This window comes from Lichenostomus cassidix, chromosome 3 (assembly GCF_008360975.1).
Source record: "Lichenostomus cassidix isolate B80296 chromosome 3, HeHo_3.0, whole genome shotgun sequence".
Lineage (NCBI taxonomy): Eukaryota > Metazoa > Chordata > Aves > Passeriformes > Meliphagidae > Lichenostomus > Lichenostomus cassidix.
In genome coordinates this window covers 26,551,879-26,576,946 of record NC_139483.1, presented here as the reverse complement: position 1 = coordinate 26,576,946, position 25,068 = coordinate 26,551,879, and the positions used below count along the sequence as shown (strand labels likewise).

Genomic DNA, 25,068 nt, shown 5'->3' with positions numbered 1-25,068 from the left:
CTCCATAAACCCACACAGCTGTTCTGAATGGAAACATCTGTCTACTGACAATGCATCTGGATGTCAGAACCTGCATGCCGCTATGCTGAATGTGCAGGCACTTCTTGACAATTCCAAAAACTGTTTACTGATAATCCATTTAATAAAAGTGGTGTCATCCAAGCATAGGATAGCATTTTCTGCTCAGCATCTGAACCCTTGCTTCTGTTTATCCGGGGAAGATTCTGTAAACAAAACCAACCAGGAGACATGGAAATGCTAGATATCCCATTGCACTATTAATACTACAAACTCATATTTGGCTTACCATGGATTCACTTATTAAGAGGAGGAGAAGAGCCTCTTCTACATTGTCTTGAGGGCAGTACACACTGAAAGACAGAATACATGCTTCTGAGGAAAGTCAAGAATTATCCTGTCAGCCTATTTCTCATTTCGCAAGAGAAGAGGTAACTTGAAACATGTAATGCATAATTCATTTGCTAGGCAATACTTTCTCTGCAGGTTCACACAATTAAAAGCTCTGCAATATATCTTAGATGAGCTACACTGAACCATAAATAGATTATTTCAATTTCATAGCAAAGACAGCACTTTGGTTGGATTTTCTTCTTCCTGGGGAAAAAAACACACCACCACCACCACCACCAACAACAACAAAAAAAAAAAAAACCCAAACAAAACCCCCCAAACAAACAAACAAACAAAAACAAAACCACTCCAAGTTTAATGTTTTATTTTTATAGCAGACTTTTTAGTGGGAAGTTGAAAAACACAAAGACATAAAACTACCACATGAATCAGTGACATAATTAGCAGTACCGACAAGTGTTCAAACACACTCCTTCCTTCCTCCTTGCAATAAATGGAAATACAAATGAACACTTACTTCTCTTCTGAGTACAGCTCAGGCCTCTGACAAAGACGATTGCTAACATAAGACTGGTATTCCTTGTTCATGAACTCAGGAAGCGGATCAGATAAAGGGCTCCAGTAGCACTCTTCACTGAGGGAATGGAGAAGTACTTGGGCTAACTGTTTGGCTGCAGTCTAGAGATCAGTGAACAGTACAGAAAAAGACACACATCAGTGAAGCCTTCTCCAACACAAAAGATTCACCCCTCCCTCTGTTCCACCTTGCGAAGGAGATGTACCAGCACGACAGTACCATTTTTCAGAAAGCTGAAGAAGCAAAATCAGCTGCTAAGGTCTACAAAAGCGTCTGTTTCTTCCCTCCTCAGAAAATACCAGACTACTGTATTTACATGATCTTCTTATAATGCTTTAGGAAAATAAAGTATCAAAAGGGCCTGACAGCAAGGGATGCTTTGGTGAACAAGGACAACTGATTGCCATGTGGATTGCTGAGACAATCTCACAACAGTTACTGTATCACAGTATGATGACACTACACTGTGTTCTCAGTCTCAGAATTTTGTATGCAAGTCTCAGGACCAGAGGCTACTTTAGTGTTAGGTTTAGAAGATCAACCTTTTATCTGTTAGTACCACTCTACAGGGAAGAGCAACATCACACGCATGTTTTTTACCATCAAACGGCCAAAGATCCTTAAATACTTGCTTTCCACTTCATGTGCACAGCTAGCAAAATGGGCCCAAAAGTAGGCAAATTAACCTCACTTAGCAAAACTATCTTTGGCGTTTGCCCTTGTCTGACATCCATCAAATCTTAATTTCTTGCACTGTAAATAGATGAGCATGCAAACAATTTCAGAGATATCAAACTGGGTGGTGTCTTCTGTGAATTCCAAGCAGCACACCACTCTATGCTGTAAAGTAAATACTGCACAGAACAAAGGGAAGGCTGAAACTTCAGCCCTTCTGTCCTAATACTTATAAATAGTATTTTGCAACTTCTCTGACTACTAGATATGTATTTTATATGAAATTTACACTTTGAGATGTGTTATGAGCCCACCAAGAGTAATTTTCTTTAAATACCAGGACAGGTATATAGATGTCATACATCAGCACCTGTGGGATCAAATAAACCACACCGTGGTTAAAGTTACCATAATCAGTTTCAGAAAAATAACTTTTGATGCAAGGCTCTTGATTTTCATCTACCTCACCACACATGAATTCACTGCATTAGTCTAAAATGCAACCACAGCAGTGGGCACTGCTTCTTAAACATCATAAAGGGAGGTTTCATAGATGGCAGTGATCTGAGCGTACAATGATGTCTGCAAGAAATATCGTCAGGTACAACTCCCTGGAAACCCCAAGACCTTCCATGCCCCACTACTGACAAGTTAGAGAAAGCTGTCTGTTTCTAACTAGGCTTTTCTATGCTTTTTATAGCAAGTAACTATGAGCAAAATGGCCTAGGGCTCTGCAACATTAGCCAGTATCATTTTATCGTCTCAGTGTGTAATTATTTAGTCAGTTTTACCCTGAGGAGTCAACTCTCCTATATTTTTTTCCTACAGTCTTAGAGGGGAGGGAAAATAATATGCTAGCAACAGAAAGATCTCTACTGGTTCACACAGAAGTAGGAGTACAGTTTGTGGTAAGCCATTCAAAAGGCAAGCACCAAATACTTCTAGTGTCTTTGATTTTAACATACAGTACAGTAGCTGGGTAAATTAGCTTCACTCTTGTTTTGAATAAGACCAAACAAACCAGAACAGGCCAAGACTCTGATTCATGTTATTACTGCCTTTGACTAAAAAAAGCATCATTATGCTTAAAGAACACTGTGATCCCACAAATTGGGGGGGGGAATCATGTGTTTTACTTTCATGCATGAAAATCTTGTTTAATTAAGCATGTCCCTCCCTTTGCCCTCTTGACAGCTCTTTAAAAATAAATAAGAAAATGAAAATGCAACTTCGAAATCCCAGGAAAAGCTATTGAATAAACACCTTGAAAGTTTCCCTACAGGATAAATCTCCCAGAGATGTTGTACAGCTGTCCCCAGTTGCACAGGGACAGGAACAATTGAGCCACGTTCTGTCACAGCACAGGAGGAACAGATGGTTAGACTCATTTCAGCAAAATGATAAAACAGAGCACAAAAATACTGCTGAACCCTGATCTCAGTCTGGAAAAGGATGCAACCATTTGAGTGGACAATTATTTAAGTCATCTATTCTAATTCACTGCACAAGCTTCCACATGCATCTGTATTCTCAAAAACACTATGCAAATCCATGTCCACCTCCCCTGCCCAACTTCTCTGCGATGACACAAAACACAAAGCTGAACCAAGCACTAATTTAGTTGTTAGAGTATCAGTGCTTTTAGGACTGCAAAGCTTTCACTCCCAAGACTGCTATTCTCCATGCTGTTGACCTTGTCACCTCCTGAGTAACTTTAGGACAAGGTCTCTTCAAGGGGAGACAGAGAAGAACCAGTTAAAGGTCAAAGAAGTTAAACAGGCACATAAATATTTCTTTTCCATAAGGATTCAGGATAAAAGGATGCAAAGATGCAGAATGTCAATACCAAAAAAAAAATTAAAACCATTAAAATCACTCTTTAGTGTATTGAAGAGGGTTTTACAGAGGGAACACTGAAGGATGTCAGCCTAAAAAAACACTGCTTGTTACAAAAGACAGAAGTACTTAATGCTTCCACATGCAAATGCAGAAAGGTGTGCATGCACACTGAAACTGAGAAAAAAAACAAGACAGCGTCACCTGAGGACAGCACTGTCAAACTAAATACATCTCTGTTTCTACTAGGGCTAGAAAATGCACTGAAAACAAGAAAACAAAACAATCAAACAAACCAAAAACAAAACACAAACCCAACAAAAGTAACCTACATGTCCAGGTCTGAAGGCTTGGAGGTGTCAATTGGGCAAGTCATTGAATTAAGGAGGTCACTTGACATATCACCTCCAAAAGTTAAAAATAGGAAAAAAAAAAAAAAGAGAGAAAAAAAAAAGCCAGCAATCAGTCCATCAAGTAAGGACAAATACACTTTTGTTCTACTGCACTGGTCAGTCAAGAGAGTTCCTGCATACCAGACTGCCCCACCCTCCCATCTCCCATTCCCTTACCATTTTGAAGGTCTGAGTAGCTTTTGTTTCCACAGTTCGTAGTATTTCTCGCAGACTCCTCATTCCTTTCACAATATTTCTATGGGGAAGACAGAAAAAGAAAAAAAAAAAAAGAAAAAAAAAAGAAAAACCCCCAAAATCAGTACACTGGAGACAGAACACTTTTATAATGTGCCAAAGCATGGCAACAAACTTGACGTCCAAACAAGCCATGAAACAATCACTAACACTGAATGTGCAGTAGCACGACAAGTCACTCTGAGGCACAGACAGGACAATGGCACAGAGCAAGGCAGCAACTGTAGCATTGCCTACTCCAGATGGCTTCCTAAGAGAAGATCACATTCACATTTGATGAACAGAGGGGACATTTGGAAGCCTTTCATAGCTCATATTTATAAAGCAGATGCTGCTCCTTAGAAGGATCCACATCTCCTCTTTATACACACAGATTGTACTTATTCGAATTATACTGAGCTTACGTGTTGCTTTTAAATGACGATTTCTTTTAGGTGGTGCTTAAACGCCTTGTGTCTGATGGTCCAGGCACACGATGAAATTACAGTGGTTTAAACAGTTTATTATCAGGCAGCTAAGGTGCAGTAAGTGTCTGCAAGCACAGCTTAACCTGCAATAAGAGGGCTAGGCTGAAAAAAAATTTTAAAAAAATCATATTACTCTGCATACACCATGAGCAATTAAAGCTGACTAGTTGCCAAATGGTATCTTAATCATGTGTCTGTGCACTCAGAGAGATGCAGAGAGGAAAGATTAAACACTGGACATATTAGTTAACACACTGGCAGCCTATCAGCTGTTCAAGGCTAAGGACACGGCCCCAGCCACCACAGTAACTACAAAATGGTTCAACGCACATTCACTGCAGGGTCAAAGCTACCCAAAGAAATACAAGTTATCAGAAAAGGAGCAACGTTGTACAAGAAAACAAAATAAGCAGTTGTACTGGTACATTAACTGCCACTTCAGCTTATCCAGGAGAATTTTCTGTGCAGACAAAAGCTAAATTTCATTTACAAAAACAATGCCATGACAACCTTTTCTGTCAAACTGATTAAATTTTGAAGGTAAGCAGCACAGACTGCATTTGTGCCTGCTTTTATGCACTGCAAACCTTCTTGCACTCCAGAATCAACAGCAAACATTTGATGACAATAAGAAAAAAAGTAATTATTTTAGGGATGGGGGAATAAAAATGTGATCATGTTTACCACAAATACTGGTTACATAAAATGCCACCCTGAAGCCTGTGGTCACCATGTCCCAGAAGGCAAATGCATATAACCTTACTTCCAAGCAACATCCATCTCAGTTTTAAATTGTGAGGTAACCTGTAGACTATCTAATCATAGGCAGTGTACAGACAAGCAAGAAAGACGAGCAAAAACACTGAAGATTAGCCCCTGTAGAGAAAGTCTGATGCTGTCTTTTTTTCCTTCCACTTCCTCCCAAGTAAAAGATGTGCTTTGAGTTTATCAAGGGGGAAAAAAGCTCAAGGAAGCTTTTTTAAGTTGGACTTAAATATATCAGCAAGCTCTCCAATGACAGGGCCAAGGCACCAGGTGCTTTTTAGTGGGTCTAGAATAGAATATACCCACAAAGATGCAGCTTTGGACCTTATGCACAAGTAGGGATCAAATTCAAGAGAACTGTTTACATGGTATTTACTATCAGATAGAAAAAAATAATAATTTCCCCCATCTAAACAAAATTTTCCTACCCAAACGCTTTCCTTGATTGCTGAAAACTATCAGCATTTTCTGTTCATCCATGGGCTCCTTAAGAGGCTGGACTCTCAGGAGTTATGGAGTATAACAGTTCTACAGCATTTTCAAAAATGCATATGTTTAGATTTCTTGTTAGTGTAATGACATCTGTCTTAATAAAGAGCCAGTGAATTGCATTAACCAGCATCAGAGAGAAGACTAGTGATCACTTGCAAAGCCAATTAATTTCACATTTGGCACATACTTAAGAGACGAAAAACCTACAAAATGTGATAAAAGGAGACCAGTTTGCTCCCAGAGAACTAGAGCACCATTACATTTCCATGTTTAGACAAGGCCACAAAAAAAGCTAAGCCTCCTGGCAGCAACACCTTGCTCTGGGGCAGGGGGGAAGGGGAGAACAAAAACAAGGAATAGACACACTGAATTAAATGAAAGAATAAATGGCAAATTGCTGCCCATCTGTCAGTAGTCAGGGCTGGAACCACGAAGCACATGACAAATGCTTAGGAACACCTTTAACAGAAGGTAGGAGTGCAAAATGGGCGGCACAGGAGGAGCATCCAGCACTTGCCATCTCCTAGACAGATGCCTGTGTGGTCAGGATCTATCAAAGAGCACCCACTCCATCCTCTGAGCTCTTAACAATACCAGTTCTACAGGACTGAGGATTTGGTTTGGCAGCTTTTGTATTTTGAACTTTATCAAGCATTACTGAGACATGACATGAGACAGAGCACACCTGCCAGCATTCTGCAAACACACCTCCCTACAGGAGTTTGTCCTTCCCCTCTACTGTTCCAAGCCAGGAGACCATCTGAGCACACATTTAATTCTGAGCATATGAATTGCTCTGCTCATAACAATAAGGAACTCACTGTTCTATTAATATATGCCCTTTAGATACTAAACGTGCACTTGAAGGGACTTTTTTTTTTTTTTTACTAGAACCTGAAGAAGTTGACAAAAAGAAAAGTATGTATTTGAACAGAAATACATGTTACATAGTTGAGTGGGTGAGGATGCAGACATAAACCATCTGGCAATGCATGGTGAAACCACTTGATCTTACTTAGATCAGAAAGTACCCAATCTTGAGCCTCTGCAGGACTTGGACAGAGGACTACCTGGACATCCCAGGTAATGCTGCCTCAAGCCTTAGCACCATAAGCGAACATCAGAGCATGGAAATGAAATGAGTTGGAAGAGTCCATAGGCCCCCACTGTACTGCTAAGATGCCAGAAAAAGAAAGGAGGAAAAACAGGAAGGGAAAAGCACATGATCATTAAACTGCCTTGGTTTTAGCCACAGAAGCGGACAGAGTGCGCCATTTGAAAAAAATATGATGAAGTGCAGTTTAGGATTCAGTTACAGCTAATCTAATAAAGATGAACACACACAATCATGGGCACAAACTGTGACAAACAGCAACTTGAGAGTCCAGTCAGTCCAGCTTGGTATAAAAATAGGCTTTGTTTGTACATGTACCCTGTTAATACAGATTAATTACCAGTCCATGAATCAAAGCAGTCATATCAGAGTTATGTCATAAAGTTTGACTAACACCACATAAAATTTTAAGACACAAGAAAGCATAGAAATACACTGTTTTCTATGCAAATTGCTGAGAAAAATATTGGCAATAAAAGAGTGGACTGTGGACACAGAGGTCTGCAAAGACAGTCCCCCAACAACATGGTCACCAGTAGATCATGTTCTTATCCCCACTCATTCACTGCTAAAACAATCAGTTGCTGACAGATAGAACAGACCATCTTGAGATAACTACATGGCAGTTGGCACAGTCACCTCTCCAGAGCAGAGCAGTACTTGAAGAATAGAAACAGCAGCAACACCACTGCCTCTGCCCACCTCCTTTTGCATCTTGCACCTCACCCAGGTTTCCAACAAACCATACCCTCTCCTTAAACAGCTGTTCATGCACAGAGACAAAATGCACCTGAAGGCAGTAAGAAATGAGCCTAATATTCATACATCTGCATTAGAAAAAAACCTAAAACAAACCAACCAACCAAAACTTAGTGCAGATGTTAATGTGAAAACAACTGGCTGCCTTTTACAGTACGACAGCATCTGCATTCCTATGCTCTGTATCCACAGCATCAACATTGCTCACTGGAGAGATAAAAGAAAGCTTTCTTGGGTTGCAGCAGGGCAAACAACTGCAGGAAATGAGTCTTCAGCAACACAATGCTTTTAAGTAGCATCTTATTAAAAGCATCTGTGACTTGTACAGCTGCAAGACTTGCTGGTCCTTAGCACTGGCAGTTCAATACCTGAAGGGGAGACTGAACCTTTCTTTTATATTGGTGCTTTCTTCCCACTGCACGCTGCAAGAGAAAAGGGCTTCCCTGACCACACTCTGAGAAGAGCACATCTGATCCTGCCAGCAGGAACAAAAACATAACAACAGCACTTGTATCCCTCAGCTCTTCTGTCTGTTGAGACAAGAATAAAGTGCTCACTATTCCTTTTGTATACATGTAGCACTAGGGAACGACATCCCACTTGATAGAACTCACCCCCTGACAGCTTGAGCAGTCATCATCCAAGGCTTATTTCCTACCTGAGCACACTGGAAGCAATAAGGGGAACAAAATAATTTCTTTGAGCTGCTCAGTATCAGGTGGAGTAATCTATTATACTCATGAAGCATCCTAAAAAGCTCCTTCCCACATCCCTCCCCTTTTCCCAATATATCCCAATGCTGCTTATGCCCTCTTGTGGCACAAGCCACATATAAGCATCAGTCGCGGGGGCAACCAAGTTGCCTCATCCCACCAGGCTCTTTTCATCCCACTGAACCTTCCAACCCTGGCTGATGTTTCCCACTTGCACTGCAGGAGGTAAGGAGCCCGTGAGATTCCATTCCCTTCCCAGCCACAGGAGCTCCATTGCTCTTTCATCACAAGACAGCTACAGAGAACATTTTGCTGCTATTGCAGCAATAAATCTTCTAATCAAAGCACTGCTTAATTCACACATGGATTTTACTTCAAATTGTTTTCCTGTGGGGTTTTTTGGGGTTTGTTTTTGTTTGGGATTTGGTTTTTGTTTCTAAGGCTATCATTAAAATAACAGAGGAAGGGAGCAAGCAGGGCCCACAGTAACAGCCGAAACATCCCACTGGATATATTGAACTAATCACTGGTGACCAGTGTTACAAATGCTGCTGAATAAAATGAACATGAGTTTGATACTCAAAAGGTACCTAGAGGACATCAGTGCCACATGTTGTAAATGGGATTTTATTTTACTACATAATTAATGAGCTTACTGGCAAGACTTGAGTTTTTTGTTTGCCATGAGAACGGCAGGTTAGGAAAGCACACACTGTGCCACAGCTGGCCAACCCCCCAGCTCACCTGGGAAAACCACATACCAAGTTGATACTGAAACTATGTTTTGCAAGTCCATACTTTTCTTTATGGATAAACTTGTACTTGCCTGGCTAAAGGGGTCATTTTACAACATTTGAGCTTTGTGTTTTTGTAAGCCTCCAGGTTAAAACAAGGCTTACCTAAAGGCACCTCTCATGGATATGTTTACATGTACAGCTTCACTCTACATGCATGGAAACATAGGCTATTCATGGCTGCATTTAAAGTCATCCTTGGGGGATAAAAAGGTAACAAAAAAAGCATTAAACAAGAAGCAACCCTCCTCCAGCAGAATGAAAAAATGGTATCAATTTTCTACAGAATAATTTTAACTGATTTTTGCAGGGATTTTTTTCCCTAGTTCTCTTCAATCTTCCCTCATTTTTTTTGCTTTCTTCTCCATTTTATTCAGCAGGGAAAGAAGTGAAGAAAATGAGAGAAAATATCTGTGACTGCAGGTAAAGGCAAAAAAGCCAAAATTAAATACTTGTGAAGATAGTTTGTAGTGAGAAACTCAGTATCTGATTCCTTGAGAATAAATGGAGCAAGAACAGGATTAAGGAAGGATAGATTCTTACAATATTGTTTACATATGTTGAAGAGACACTCTCCTACACGACAGAATTTCTCCATTGCATAACCAGAGTTGTTTATGTTTTGAAAATACAGCCTGGTTTAGTGAACAGTGTGTTCTCAGCAATCGGTTTTGGAAGTGGGCATTCACAGGGTCTTTTCTGATGGTCTTGAGAAGGTTTTCCACAGGTGAAATTCACTGTAGGCTTGTAGATATTAACTCCTCTTGCCCTTCTGAAGTTCACTGGGAGCTGTATTTCAGAGGCATAATAAATACCCCGGAGCAGCACTGTTCCCACATGCATTCTCGTAAAAACCACATAGATTTGGGGCATTGATTGGGATATTTAAGACCTTAGACAAACAAATAAATGAAAGAAATTATCTGTAAGACTTTGCTGAACTCTAAACCAGGCCGCATGGCTGAAAATTTTAAGGGCACACAGTAATGTAAATTCCACTCTCTCTTTATGGTCAAACTCCCCTGGTCTCCACAGGGAGCAGAGCTGAGTCAAGACAAGAAAATTGTTCTACCCCAACCTACTTGGGGGTCTAGAAAAATGAGGCTTAGGACTCTTAAGAAAGACAGAGAGACACAAGCAGGAGAAACAGAAGGACAGCGAGGATACTTGAGGTGAGCCAGAAGCCAAAAGTCACAACAGAACACAAGAAAAAAATTAGTCTTCGTCTGTTCTGAGACAAAACATGCAATACCTATTTTTATTAATATCTGCATCACCTACCCTTTCTTCAACTGAGTCACGTAGGCACTCTGTAGAGCTGCTTCCAGAAAGTAGGAAAGTTCAAACTCAGAGTAAGTCACGTTGCTGCCCTTGATATTCCTTGAATGTGTGTTGCTCAAGGTCTGTGAGGGGAAAAAAAAATATCTAGGAATACAGACATCTGTTGGAACTAACCAGGTCCTCATGAGCCAGTGACATCTTCAACAATAAAATGTTACCTTTATTAGCTATTCAAAAATGTTATTAAATCAATTTTAAAATAAACTATACAATGACTTCCATTACGTATTCTGCACACAATATGAGTTTTGAAAAACAATCTCTTATTACTTTCCAACTTGTATTAAAGTGAGTAGAAATCTACACATTAACACCAACAGCTTGGGAAATACCACTCAAAGACCCAGCATCTTGCACAGAAGTATTAATACAATGTTTGAGTGGGTTTATCTAGTTTAATATAACACAAATATATGCTAAGAGTTAGCAAGCCATCAGGAGTCCTAATGGAAGAATCTTAACCTTTACTCTGTTTCTCCTATCAAGTCTTTTTTGGTTTTGATTCCTTACTGGTAACAGCAGCTTCCACTGCTGAAAGTGGCCTCTCCAAAACAGGGGTTTTTATCTAGGACTAGAGAATATCCTGTTTAGTATGTCTATCAGCAATCCTGCATTTTTGTCTCCGTGTCCAGAAGACAACTACATGAAAGAAGGTTGTAGTGAGGTGGGGGTTGGTCTCCTCCCAGGTAACAAGGGACAGGACAAAAGGAAATGACCTCAAGTTGTGCCAGGAAAAGTTTAGATTGGATATTAGGAAAAGTTTCTTCACTGAGAGAGTGGTCAGGCATTGGAACAAGCTGTCCAGGCAAGTGGTGGAATCACCATACCTAGAAGTGTTCAAAAAGCATGTGGTCACCTGGCAACATGGTTTAGCGGCAAAAAAAATTGTAGTGCTGGATTAATGGCTGGCCTTGGTAAACTTAGCAGTCTTTTCCAACCTTACAGATTCTATGATTCTAAGTGAATGAATTGCAGGTCAAACTCTTTGCCTTCTTCGCATACCCAAGCTGTCAGTAAAAAATTACAGTGTCTAGCACTGGCAGGAACTCATCCTTCCATGATAGGAGGACAGTAACTTGTTTTAAATTAAAAAAATGTTCCGTTTTTTTCTGCAGAGAAACAGAGTAGGCCACTCGTTAGCTGGTTGTCTTAATGAATTTTTATACATGCACTAACTCCATTTTTTCTTGTTGCAATGCAATTAAAAACAAAACCTGAAACAGAAACACACCTTTACTTCAAAGAAGAGCAGAATTATCTGGTCAAAAGATCAAAGGCCTTTCAGTTACAGGACAGGTAACATGCATTGCCATCAGTACTGATGATGTCAGGTGTAATGTATGGCAAAAGAAGGACATGGAAACACACATGGTTTGCATGTGCCCCGCAAATCAGTGGCACGTATTATCTGCATGGCTCAGTGGAGGGCTCCCAGTACTCATCTTACTCATCATGCTACCAACCACTGACTAAGCAGTTACTTGCTACTAATCACAGAATGGTTTAGGTCAGAAGGAACCTTAAAGCACTATCTACCTTCAACCCCCAGCCATGGGAAGGGACACATTCCAGCATACCAGGCAGCTCTGAGCCCCATCCAGCCTGGCCATGAACACTTCCAGGGATGGAGGATCAAGGTGCTAATGACCTAGATTCCTCAAGGTTCACTTGGACAAGGTGAAGCATTGGCAATTAAACTGCTATGGCTAACCCAAAAAGGTTTCTTTCAGCTCATTAGGGATCTCAATATCCACCTGTGTATCATTTACACAGCAGGTATGTAAAATGTCTTGAGTACCCTCATGCCAGAACTTGCCATGCAAAGTTCATAGTTCCTCTTTAGATGGGGCTAAACTTGAGATACAACGTGTGCGTATCTGAAATATTTGCTGCTTTACCACAGGCAAAACTGGTTTCCAGATCTCATTCTCAGAAGAAACAGGTAGAGACCAGTTAAGCTGCTGTTTTGCAAATGATTTTACTGAGACACCTCTCTCTTTCCAACTTGTTCTCATACTCCTTGCTGTCTATGAACACTCAACATTTCCCCATCAATTTTTTATTTTTGCTGTCAAAACCCTGGAAATTCCACCAAGGCCACCAAGCAACACCCTAAGCACATTTCTTCTTACCTTCTCAAGCTCCTGCAAGTACACCTGGGCAAAAACACACGCTCTCTCAAAACAAGCCATGACTTCCTCCTCTCTTTCACACAGCCGAGTACGTGAGGCAACTGAGTTGGTTGAGCGCTCCAGTGACAGACCTGCAAAATGGCAACATCTTCTTTAATCAAAGCCCACCACCAGCAGTATGGCCACATTATTCTTAATCTGACAGGAAGATTTTTCCACATGTGGGTTTGCCTCTTGTTTTGATGACTTTCAGGACACTACCCCCAGGAAAATAACAATTCCTACACATGCAAGGCATCTTTGTCATGCTGCTCTAACACACAGTGCCACTGCACACTCCTACAGTGCCTTTCAAACATTTTATGAAGACAGGACACACAATCCCTCTGGTAGGAATGAGCAGACAGAGAAATTAAGGCCTGTATTTCCAAAAATTACTATAGATCTTGGGTGCTTCAATTCAGTGTCACCCTAGCACTGAATTTGATAATTTCTAGGCATCTGCTACTTCAAGTGTAGCTTCCAATAAGCAGCCATGTTGAGGGGGGGAAAAGCAAACAACAACAACAAAAAAACCCCAAAAAAAACTCTAACTGGAAAATGATACAGAAACAAAGTTGGAAAATCTGCAGCCTCTCTTGGAAAATCTGAGCACATGCAGATTGCTCATGGACACACAGCAAGCTCTTGGCAAGGCACAAGAGACTCTTAACCACAAGATCACTCCCTTTCCAAAGGAAAAAACACTGAGTTTTGTACTACTAAACTTCTTTCTTGCATCATTATCCAACACCACCAACAAACACAGACTATGTTAATTAAAGATCCACAGCTACTGGTCCCTACATTAAGAACTTCTACTATCAGACCCTTGTCTGGCATCACACTGACACCCTCAATATCCTTAAATCTATTTGGATAGGCTACACATCCACATACCAGTTTCACTATGATTGGTACAGGTTCTTATGCCACACTGGATCTCTACAAGATACCACTGCTTGAAAACCTGGGTCTTCACCAATCACAACTGCACTGACTCCCAGCAGCCCAATACAAGCTGCAAAAAGTTCAGCACATCCTTGCTGATAAATTTTATATATAACAACATTCCCTAATAAAAACTACAAATATGTAATACAGAATTCTAGTGTTCCTGACACAGATCCACAGAGGTGACAAAGTAAAGAATTCAGCTGTCCAGAGAGCTCTTCAGTGAAGTTATTTCAACTACTGCAGTATGTGACAAAGGGTTCACGAGGATCCACCACATGCACCAGCCATGCTTTCCTGGACTTCCACAGTCCAGGAGGCACAGCACCACAGCTCTGCTCATTCCAGGAGTCTTGGCAACAAACTGCTGTGAGGCAGCAATGGGCAGCCAGGTTTCCCCATGATGTACAAGACACTCCAGGCGCTCATGTTGGAGGAGCCTGAGGCTCCTAGGCAGTCTTAGCTCTGTTTACTTCTAATGTTCAACATTTGTTTTGTCCCCTTGGTTACTCTGCTAGGAGTTTCCCTATCTCATGTCTTACATTTGAGCCAGACATGAGGGTTGGGAAAATGCCTCATGGGTTCAAGCTCGGGAGGTGGCTCCCCACTCCCTCTGCCCTCTCCCAAGTCAGAAGTACACGGTGTGTTCCTTCAGAGATCCGTATCTTGGAGAAAGACACATTCATACCTTCCACCTCTGAAAACACAGATCAGAGCAGAGCAGGAGGGCTGAATTTACTTCATACTGACAGGTGTGTGGGACAGGGATGACAATCATTTTGCTGCTTTTAACTAATGCCCAATCTGTGTTTTCTTTTTCCTCCTTGTACAGCATCCAGATATAACAGATTTTGTTTCTAGTCCATCTATGGAGTTTCTGTCTTTATATCATGGGTTGTTTTCCTATTACTTCAATGCTTCCATTTTCCAACTCTGTCACTTTGTAACGAGTGAAGGGGAAAAAATGCATGTCTACTCTCTCCACAGAAAAAAAACCAAACCAAAAGTATCGAGTGCTATAGCAAGAACAAATAACCTACAAGTGCTCTTCTTACATCTGTCTCAGTGTTATCTACCTCTGAATTTCTAGTCATTTTCCTTAAATGAATACAAATTTTAAGAAGCCTGCATTTCAGAGCCATCATCCCCTGAAGTGCAAAGTAGGGCTGAGGGCCCTGAAAAAAAAACTCCAGTACAATCCACTGACATTCATATACAAGCAGCATTTAATCAAACTGCAAGAGCCATCCTAACACAGTCTGTATGGGGGTGTTTATCGTGGGAGATATCACACAGAGTGAACAGGCTGATAAAAAGCCATTTACATACATGCTACAGCCCACTGCAAGGACTTACTATCTCTAAGCTCTGCCACGGGGGAGGAGAGCAAGCAGCCTTTGAAAGCATCAGGTACTGACAACAAACATGCCCATCCATGCAAGTCAGAAAAACAGAGCTGGGGCTGATCAGAGACGGGGGAATGAACATCTCCAAAAGAGTTTTTGCCACAGTAAGTATCCAGCAATATACAGTGTATTAAAACAGATACTATGCTACACTGAACTACTTGTAAAGGGCTAGAAGGAAAAACGACTCATATGATGTGACATTAGTCACAGTTCTCTCTCTAATACCGTATGCACTGACCTGACGTCATTCCAGTACAAAATCTTCTACAGAATCCAAATAGGGCTATTCTTCCCTACCACAGAAATGCAATGAAAAGAAAAAATAGAGCAAGCAGACTGCAAATCCAGTACACAAAGGGAAGAACAGAAGAAAACCAACACAAGTTCCCTACCCTTGCAGCCACCAATTCAGCTCCCACAATACAAAGCCCCAACAATAAGATTTGCTTAGGGTGCAATTGGATAAGACTGTTGACAAGCCCTCCAGTGCTGAGAGCACAAATTCCACTAACTCTAGTCCATCCTCCAGTTATCAGCACAGAAAAAACTTTGCAGCATGACAGGCAACTCAAATTCAACTCAGTTTACAAAATGTGTCAGAAAGCCACAAAAGTGCATGCTAATTCCACACTGGGTTTAGCCAGAAAAGTAGAGCTATTGCTAAGACAAGAGCTAGCTTCCAAGTAAAGCGTAAAGCCATATGCTTTCTTGTTAGCTGGTTAAGGTTAAGGGACTTAGGTATTTTTCACAACCAGTTGTGGTAAGAGAATACCAACTTAAAGTTTATCTATACTAAGACTTTTCTCATGAATCAGGTGCCCAAATTTAAATATATACATACATATATACTACAGTAGCTTTTCATATAGTGGAGACAGTTTTCTAATAGATTATGGCCCAGGCTCAAGATTTCAAGACATGTTTCCAGATTATCCTTCTTTAAAATAACCAATTCTACCCATTTCAGAGGAAGTAACTTTTTATGTATAGAAACGCTGCTTTCCTTTCCTGGATAAAGACAAGGCTTCCATTCACCTGCTCTAGTTCTCCCAATGATTCATCTCTGGCTCTTCACCTTTTTAAAATCTTTGCCCCTTCTTCCCTGCTCCCAAATCTAAGATGCATTTATGTCAGAAAAACAACAAATCTGATAGGTTTGTAAGACACATCACTGAACTAATCTCTTCCTAGAGTTGAAATGCACTTCTCTCATTCATGGAAACCTGAAGGGGGAAATTTTATGAGACTTATTTCCATTTTCATCTCAGTCATTCCTTGCCAAGGGAAGACATTCATATCATATAGCTCCAGTGCTCTGAGGTGACGTTACAAGAACTGGAACATCCATGTAGACATGTGGTATCAGATTCTCAGCCACACAAATGGGATGAAAATTCATACTGGAAAGAGTCCTTGAAGGTCCATGGTCTGAGTTTCTACACAAAGAAGGGCCATCTCAGAGTGTTACCCAGCCTGGTCTTCAAAGTCTCAGCGCACAGATGGAGACTGCAGAAGGAGTAGAGAGGAGATTAAGGTGGCTTTATTTTTCTATGGCTCATAAACTAGTTCCCCAAAGAGCAGTACTCCTCCTCCTGAGTAGGAACAAGGTACCAATCCCCCCACAGGTTCTTTTAACTCTCCTTTGTACACAGACTTCAAGCCTCCTGTATTTGGATGAATTTAAACAACCAGGGAATGGTGGGTTCATAGGTGCAAGAATTCAGGGTCAGCAGCAGCCCATCACTTTCACCAACAGTGCTAGCCTGCAGCTGCTAAAACCCCACAGCCCAGGAGCATCAGAGCTACCTGGACAGCTGAAGAAGGGATCAAAGAAACACAACAGCACAAAGAGCATGAAGCTAACCTCCTGTGTTGTGTCCCACTGCTACATCCTGAACATACCTATGGCAACCTGAAGCAAAAAGCATCCCATTTTGGAACTTACAGCCCTGCCAACAGCACCAGTCCTGGTCTGCAGAGCAAGGTTTCACTGTCTGTGCTCCAGTGCCACACAGACAGGCCAGCCTGGCCAGAAGACAGTGTGCTGCTAAGCTAAGTGCATGCAATAGTTTTACTCTAGGTACAGGAAGGCAAGTCACTTGCCTCGAGGTAAGCCATGAATGAAGATACTGCATGGCAGCTGCTGCAAGGAAACTGGTTGTGCACATCCTCGCCCTGGAGAATGCCAGTTCATCCTGGGTCACTGTCCCCAAGCAGAGGATGCACTTCATTTCTAGCACATGGCCTTCAGTCTAATTCAGAAATGTGGCTCTAGGAAATTAATTACCATTGAAACAAGACTATTTTTAAGACTTCAAACACATACACGTGCATGCTGACTAATCAACATTCATCAGAATACTAAACACTTTTCTGGAGACAAAATTCAAAAGCACAACCAAACTATTCTAGAGACTGTATTACAACCAGTCTGCCCTGCCAGCTAAGGTTTAAACTTAAGAGCACAGTCTTCAACCAAGCTATTCCATTACAGCGTCTTGGAAAGCAAAACAGCCTGAACCTGAACAAGCAGCAGTTGGGATTTGGTTGACATAGGCAAGACCCAGCACTATACATGATTTCTGTCACAATTCACAGAAGTTTAAATAATTCACAACCTGGTCTTGATGCTTATCTCCCCAGCAATTAAGCCATGATTTTTTCAGCAGGGCATATTTGCAATGCAAATGGCTGGGGGGAAGAAAGGCCTAGAAGCCCTTGGTTTTGAACACATTCATTCTTATTGCAGCCCAATAATAGGTGGGAAGGAAGACACAAGTTTTGTTGTTCAAGAAAGCTGCATGTACTTCTTTCACTAGTGCTTCCTATTATAGGATTATTGTAAATTCCTGGCAGTCGATTACAATCTTGAGGTATTTTTCATGTCAAAGTCTCAAAGGTAAAAAGGCAGAAAATTCCAGTAACCCTAAGTAAAATTATCTGAAGACCTTTCTAACTGTAAGCTGAGAATGAAGCTCAAAATGTAATCAACCTGTGAACGCTGTTCAGTTGTATCAATGCGGAACTCAAGACCTCCTACAAGCAGCTTTCCTACTAGATGCAATAAACCAATGCTAACTATGTTACTCCAATTATTTTCAAAGCAAGAACTCTATCTGGTTAGACTTTTAATTACAGCTCAAGTTTATTGCTGAAATTAGGCTTTTTGATCAAGTGGCTGTGAAGCCAGAAGGCAGCAAGCACTCCCCTGAGATGCAACCTCAGTCCCCTGCCCTCAATCAATGATGGGTAGGCTCTGCATCACACTGCATATCTTATGCACAGCAGGAATCCGCAACTTTAAGCCACAGACACTAATTTTTTTAAGCATATCCAGACCTGCTGCCTATCAACTGGCTGCTCTCAACCCTCATGGCACATCTTTTAACATTTGCTTTGACCTGTAATACAGTGGTCTCCAAAATTCTTTGATCATATCAGGTAAAAAAAATTTTGAGCATGCACACCCAACATACACATATAGTTATATACATACATTGATTCACAATCTATTATATATTTGTGTGCGGTTTTTTTTAAATACCTGCTGGATAACATGCTACTGACAGCTACCTGTCAGCACAGAAAAGACCTGCCAATTCATCACACTTGACTTTTTGTAAAAGCAAAAAGGCATAATTCACCTTTGATAACTATTTTAACCATTTTGCTATGAAACAACCACTTAGCTTTGATGTGTACAGATTTTCATGGATACTCCCCAACTCATTACATATTAGATGCTATTTAGAAGTCTCATGTTTATAAAGTTAACACCATTGATGCCATCCTAGAGCACTTTGTGCATTTCTGGGCCCCATTGCACTGCTAAGTAGTTCTTTACATATTTCATTATTGAACCAGAATCTGGCAAGCTCCTTAATTTGAAACATATTAGAAACATTTATACTTCCAGACAACTATATACCAAGCCTCCCACACTGCCCAATTTCTTCTAATACCTGTTTTTTCAAGTCTTTGGCAATGTCTTCTAGGTGTCTTTCAGAGGAATGCATTTTGGTTTACTGCCATATTGGTTTTTTCATATTACTTCAGCCATTTTTCCACAGCAGGAAGAACAAGTGTTTCCCCAATGGTATCTTTTTTTCGTATTTTTCTTTTACATAAGAAATCTCAAAAATAGGCTTCTAAAAATTTAAATACTGAACTGAGTGTCATTAGACTTAATTGATTAGGTCCAACTGTCATTGGTTTACCTGATCAAAGAGCTCATGCTAATAGTGTAAGCTCTGACATTCTTACTTGTGCTCCTATTTTTAGCATTACCTGAAATCCACAGGTTTTTGAGGAAATCTTTAAGCTACTTGTCTATTTCATAAGGGTTAGTTTGATTAAAACTAGGCAATATAATACATAAATCCACTTAACTAGGCACAGGTGAGATGCAACATAAGGAAGTGAATGAACTAGTGAGGATGCCCTTCCACAATGTGAAACACCCTCTCTTTTGCAACACACCTTTGTAGGCTCTACATGACATGGGACCCTCTGACAGAGAGGCTAAGTGAGGGCATCACGTTCAATAAAATACATTAATAAAGCTTTATTTCAATGTGGGGAGCTTTTTAATTTTTTTTTTCTGGTGAGTTTTTTTGTTTAAGAAAAGAATAAATACAAGTTTGCCCCAGGGGGTGACTCTGGGGCACATGGACCACTTTGGGCACCACTGCTATAACATATTGTCCTGGTGTGAGAGGCTACCTCTATTCCGTGACACAAAGATATATTTACTAGAGCAATGCTTTGAGGCACAGCAATCACAGGGGTGATCAGCAACCTCTTACAGCCCCACATCTAAAGACTTTGTCAACACCATCCACATCCATAAACTGTCATGGCATACTGGAGAGATTACATTTTCTCCCTGGTCTAAATACAACAGGAAGAAGCAAAAGACAAAAAATGCAAAGTGGAAGGGAGAGAGATGGTACTGATGACCAAGTACTGGAATTTATTCAGCTTGAGCTCATCTGCACCACAGTTAAGCAGTATCACGAGAAAGAAAGTTCTCTTCTAGCTGCAGAGTCACTGAATCAGACTAGCCCTAGAAACCTGTGTTCAGCTTTTGGCCCCTCACTACAAGAAAGACCTTGAGGTAGTGCAGCATGTCCAGAGAAGGGCAACGGAGCTGGTGCAGGGCCTGGAGCACAAATCCTCTGAGGAGCAGCTGAGGGAGATGGGGGTGCTTAGCCTGGAGAAAAGGAGATTCTCTATAATTACCTCAGAGGAGGGTATAGCAAGGTGGGAGTCAGTCTCTTCTACAAAGTAACAACACGACAAGAGAAAATGGCCTCAAGTTATGCCAGGGCAGGTCTGGATTGGCTATCAGGAAAAATTTATTCACTGAAAGGTCAGGCTTTGGAACAGGCTGCCCAGGAGTCACCTTTTCTGAAGGTATTTCAAAGATGTGTACATCTAGTGGTTAGGGACATGGTTTATTGCTGGATTTGGCAGTGCTGGGTTAATGGTTGGACTTGATGATCCCACAGGTCTTTTCTAATCTAAATGATTCTATGATTCTATGTGTATTTGGGGAGCAGAAGGGAGAGAAAGGAAGGGTAATTCGTATTTTACTATGCTGATTCATATCAAGCACTCAAGAAAACCGTACTTAAAGTTACTAGAACGGACAGAGCCTGCGAGAACAGGCTTGTTGCCCTGTCACTTAAAAGATAGTCACAGACATCTGAAGCTTACTCCAGGGCAAACCAGCACATGGAAATCTTCCCATAGCCACTGGACACATACCATGCTACACAACACAGCCCTAGCATGACTCCATCATCACAGCCATCTAAAAGCTACATCTACCTGAGGCCATCTGCAAGTACATTCATATTCCTTCTCTTCTAGTGAAAGAAAGTATAGCATGCTGTCTCATTTAACCTTGCAAACACTGTTTCATTTCCTCCAAAAAAACAGGGGAAAATACTCTTCCATCTCCTGATGCTACTAACCCCACAGCTTTAGAGAACTAAGTCATAGTGCAGAAGGTAGAGAAGGTTTAATGCATGTGTGCAACCAGCACCTACAACTGTGTGTGGGCAAGGGAGCAGAATAACTAAACTTTACCACTGCAGAAACCAAACCACATTAACAAAAGGAACCAGAAGTTACTTCCCTTTTCCACTTTCCAAATTTCAGTAATCTGCATTTAGTGGCCTGCATAAAAACTCTCCTCAAAAGTCTAAAGTAACATCTATCCTGCAATTGTGCACAGCTGACTGTGCTAAACAAGCTACTTCTAAAAAAAGTAAACCATCTGATCCAACAGCAGAGAAAAGCTCATGGAGCACAATAGAAAAGCCTAGGTGCACTAAGAACACCAAGGCAGGGGTTGGCAACTCTTTCACATCCAAGCAGGAAAGCAGTGTCACCAAGGCACACAATTCACCACCATGCAACAGGTTCAAAGTCATCACTGTCACAATGTAAGGGCAACTCCAAACTCTTAAACTGCTATTTTGAAACCCCAAATAATACATACTAATACCAGGTCCTTTTATCAAGACATCAACATCTACAAAGTGGGGCTTTTGCCTATCAGACAGCTACTCTGATGCCAACACGAATTAACAGCATGCTTCCTGTCTTGCTGTCAGAACAGTGAAAACTAGCACTTTGAAGTGCATACCAGGTATAGAACAAAGTGTCTCTCTCTTCCTCTGATGTGGATTAACATTTAAAAGTTGCATCTTTTGCCAAGCAAAAGTGAAAACAAGTTCTGCCAACAAAATGTCTTACACTGAAGTACTCCAATTTTAATGTCCTATTGTATCATACATCCCTCTGGCTGGGACTCAATTTTTCTAATGGCCAGGAAAGAAAATTAATTTTCCTATTTCGGCTCTGTTTAAAGGAACCCATTAAATTAGATCTCAGAGAGACAAATCTCAACCTTCTGTAATCATCACAGGATTCCAACAACGGAATTAATGCCCTGCCAGACCCTTAAAAAAAAAGCCACAAAGAAAACAAAAAACCACAAAACAAAACAAATTCTTTTCTTCTGCTGTGTCCCACTAAGTTCTACTTAGTCACTGCAGCAGCTGAAATTACTGATGAAAGTAATCTCACCAAGTAGCTGCCAGGAGAGGAAATAGCAGTTAAGGAACAGACAACTGCAAGCAAATATATCATCTCAAAAGCACCATATAGGTTCACAGTTGCATACTGGCAAGTGTTAATCATCCTCATGAAATCCATTATCATTGAAAAGCTATATATGTGTACAAAAAAAAAAAGTGAAATCATAGTTTTAGATAACATTTCCCTTAACTATCACCCAAACCTATGCTTTTCTCATCTCAACTTTGTGCCCAGTATAATTCTGACTCTTCATGATCAACAAGCTTTCCTAAAAACAATGAAGAACACTGGAGTTGTCTTTAAGTTCTAGCTGCCCTTCTCAACACTAGACTGAACTAAAGCACCTCAGCCAGCATCATCACTTCCAAGGAGGGCAGGCTGCAGACAGTAGTGAATTGGGACCCCTGGGAAGTCAGAACATGTAATGGTGACAACTCTTCCACAGTTTAAACAGGATTATTAGAGTATAGAAGACTTAGACCTTGAAGTAAAAGCCTATGTTACACATGCCATAATGTCAACAGTGCCTAAATGACATCATACTTGACACCGAAACTAATGGAGAAAGACAGGGAAGGAATTCAGGCTCTTAGTATTTTTCCCCCTGCATCTCACAATCTGCTGCCCATTTTTGCTAAATGGGTACAGCGTAGCACACTGCCCTCAGGTCAGCCAGTAACAGCAATGCAGGCAGGATGCAAAAATCAGCTTCTAGGGAAGGTGGGGTCAGTTGTGCTGGAAGGAGGGGAGGAAGATCTGGGTTCCGTCTTTTTTACCACTGGAAGACTTGAGAGTTTTCCTTGTAGCCATGTGGCTCCTAAACAATAATACAGAAATGGATTATCTTTATCTTGAAATGTGCAATTACAACCTGCTTTTACTTTTCCCCATTAGTGTCTAGAGAGAATATAATGCAAATTACTTACTTGAACATGGCAAAAAAATGTCATCAACCTTCCACTAATCCATTTCCTACACTTGTCTCAGTTGACAAGACAAGGTATGTTCTTACATGGTAAGAATGTGTGTGTGTGTGTTTTGACATGCAAGAAGCAGTACAGTATTCCAAACACTTTTCTACAAAAAGGAGAAGACATCCTGAAAAATGCTGCGCCGTCTGAAACAAGAAACAGGCTTAGAAAGTGTATGCACAGCCCATTAAGATGTTTACAAAACATGACCTGAATTAAAAATGCTTCTGGTAAAAAGAAGCTAGAAGTGTAAACTCATTTTTCAAAAGAAGATTATAAAATAAATTATGACCCTGCAACACTATATAATGGTTCTAAACTCAATTGATCTGCACTTGAAATTTTTCAAACTACTGGTACTCAAAATCATTCCACACAGCCTGTATTCCAGCACACTCTACAGTTTTGATACTACCATCTCACTTATCAAAAACTAAGTGGACAAAAATCTCATTCCAGAGAAGTTAACAGGAAACTCTAATTAAAAGGAAGGCTGCTTAATTTAAGCCGCTAACACACAATAACCCATTAACTGTCTTTGAGTGGAATATATCCCTGCACTATGGGATTGGTAGCATTTAATGAAGAACTTAACTAGAAAAGTTAGCAGCTTCAGAACTGAAATAAGAGCTTGATGAGGCACTGGAATACTCTTTAAAACAGAAGTGCTCTCTTGCAAAGAGGACAAAAATTAAAAAAAATAATAATTAAACACCTACCTTCCTTCCTTTCAATTCTCTCCACTAATTTAGTTCAATGAACCAATAATGAATTAAATAAAACCAAACAGAAAAATTTTCCCATTTTAATCTATGAATTAAAAAAAATGTACACGACAATAAATTTATCAGCTTATAAGAAAGACTGAGTTAAATTCATTTATTAAACTGAAAATTCGTAATCAAATTCTCTAGAAAGGAGGGAAAAGTAGATTTATCAGAAACTAGCTTTGCAATAAAGCTATCTTTAACACTACATTTTACTCTGATTTTCAAACAAAAGCAGCTGAGTACAAATCTCACCTAGGAAATTAATTATCATGTAGAAAACCATATTAGAAAAATGAATGAGACACAAGCAAATGTCAAAATTAAAGAATTCAAATAAGTATATGAACAAGTGTGTGATACATCCTCTGATTAGCTAGAATGAACAATTTCAATACCAAACTTGTATTTACTGAATGCAAACCTACTGTTTTTAACAGCAGTGCAAGTCAACAAAATAAGAATCTAATTACACAGCACAAAGAAGTTTAAAACAGCTTATTCAAATTTTGAGGCTTCACTTGGTCAATTTAAAACCAAGCAAATAAGTTTTCAAACCAGCTGAGTAAAAGGTCAGGATTTCTGTTGATCTCTGTGTGATACCAACGTTTTCCTTTCAGAACACCACCAGAACCTCCAAACAACCACTTCCGGTATTAGAAGCCTAAGACAATGATTTCACATCGGGAGAAAGCAGAACAACATAATTCCAAGCATACTGACCTCATTACCACTGAATTTTTAAAAGATACAACCACAAGAGAAACAGGAAAAAACACACTTAAGATCAGCAATTTGTCCAAAATCCAAACAAACACAAAATAATCCACAACAAGCTGGGTTGAACCCCGAACACTGGAAGCAGGTTCCAGGCTGTTTATCATTATTAAACTCAGGAAAAAAACCCACGAGGTAGATTCAAGGTTTTGCTTTCAGAAACACCACTCACAGCTCTTAGGAGAGTGCTAAAGATCAGTGGCTCAATCCAGCAGCGTTTGTCTCAAGATCTTATCTTTGGTTTTTCAAAAGTGTCACACCACAGACCTTAACCATCTTTAAATTACTAAAAGGGGTTCAAGAACGAAATATAGATAGCTCTGAGCCACTGCACTAGCAGAGTCTCACTTCCTTGTA

The 25,068-nt window shown here is 40.4% G+C and overlaps 1 protein-coding gene across 2 annotated transcripts in view; it reads right to left on the bottom strand.

Moving 5' to 3' along the window:
• Positions 1–25,068, bottom strand: part of TTC7A (tetratricopeptide repeat domain 7A) — a 189,619-nt gene that overhangs the window by 136,577 nt on the left and 27,974 nt on the right. For both annotated transcript variants that reach the window (XM_085055027.1, XM_085055025.1), the window contains 5 exons: positions 12,685–12,815; positions 10,493–10,614; positions 4,030–4,108; positions 890–1,050; positions 308–371 (listed from right to left, as the gene is read on the bottom strand). In XM_085055027.1, the coding sequence (XP_084911153.1) occupies positions 308–371; positions 890–1,050; positions 4,030–4,108; positions 10,493–10,614; positions 12,685–12,815 (557 nt within the window). The remainder of the gene's footprint in view (positions 1–307; positions 372–889; positions 1,051–4,029; positions 4,109–10,492; positions 10,615–12,684; positions 12,816–25,068) is intronic.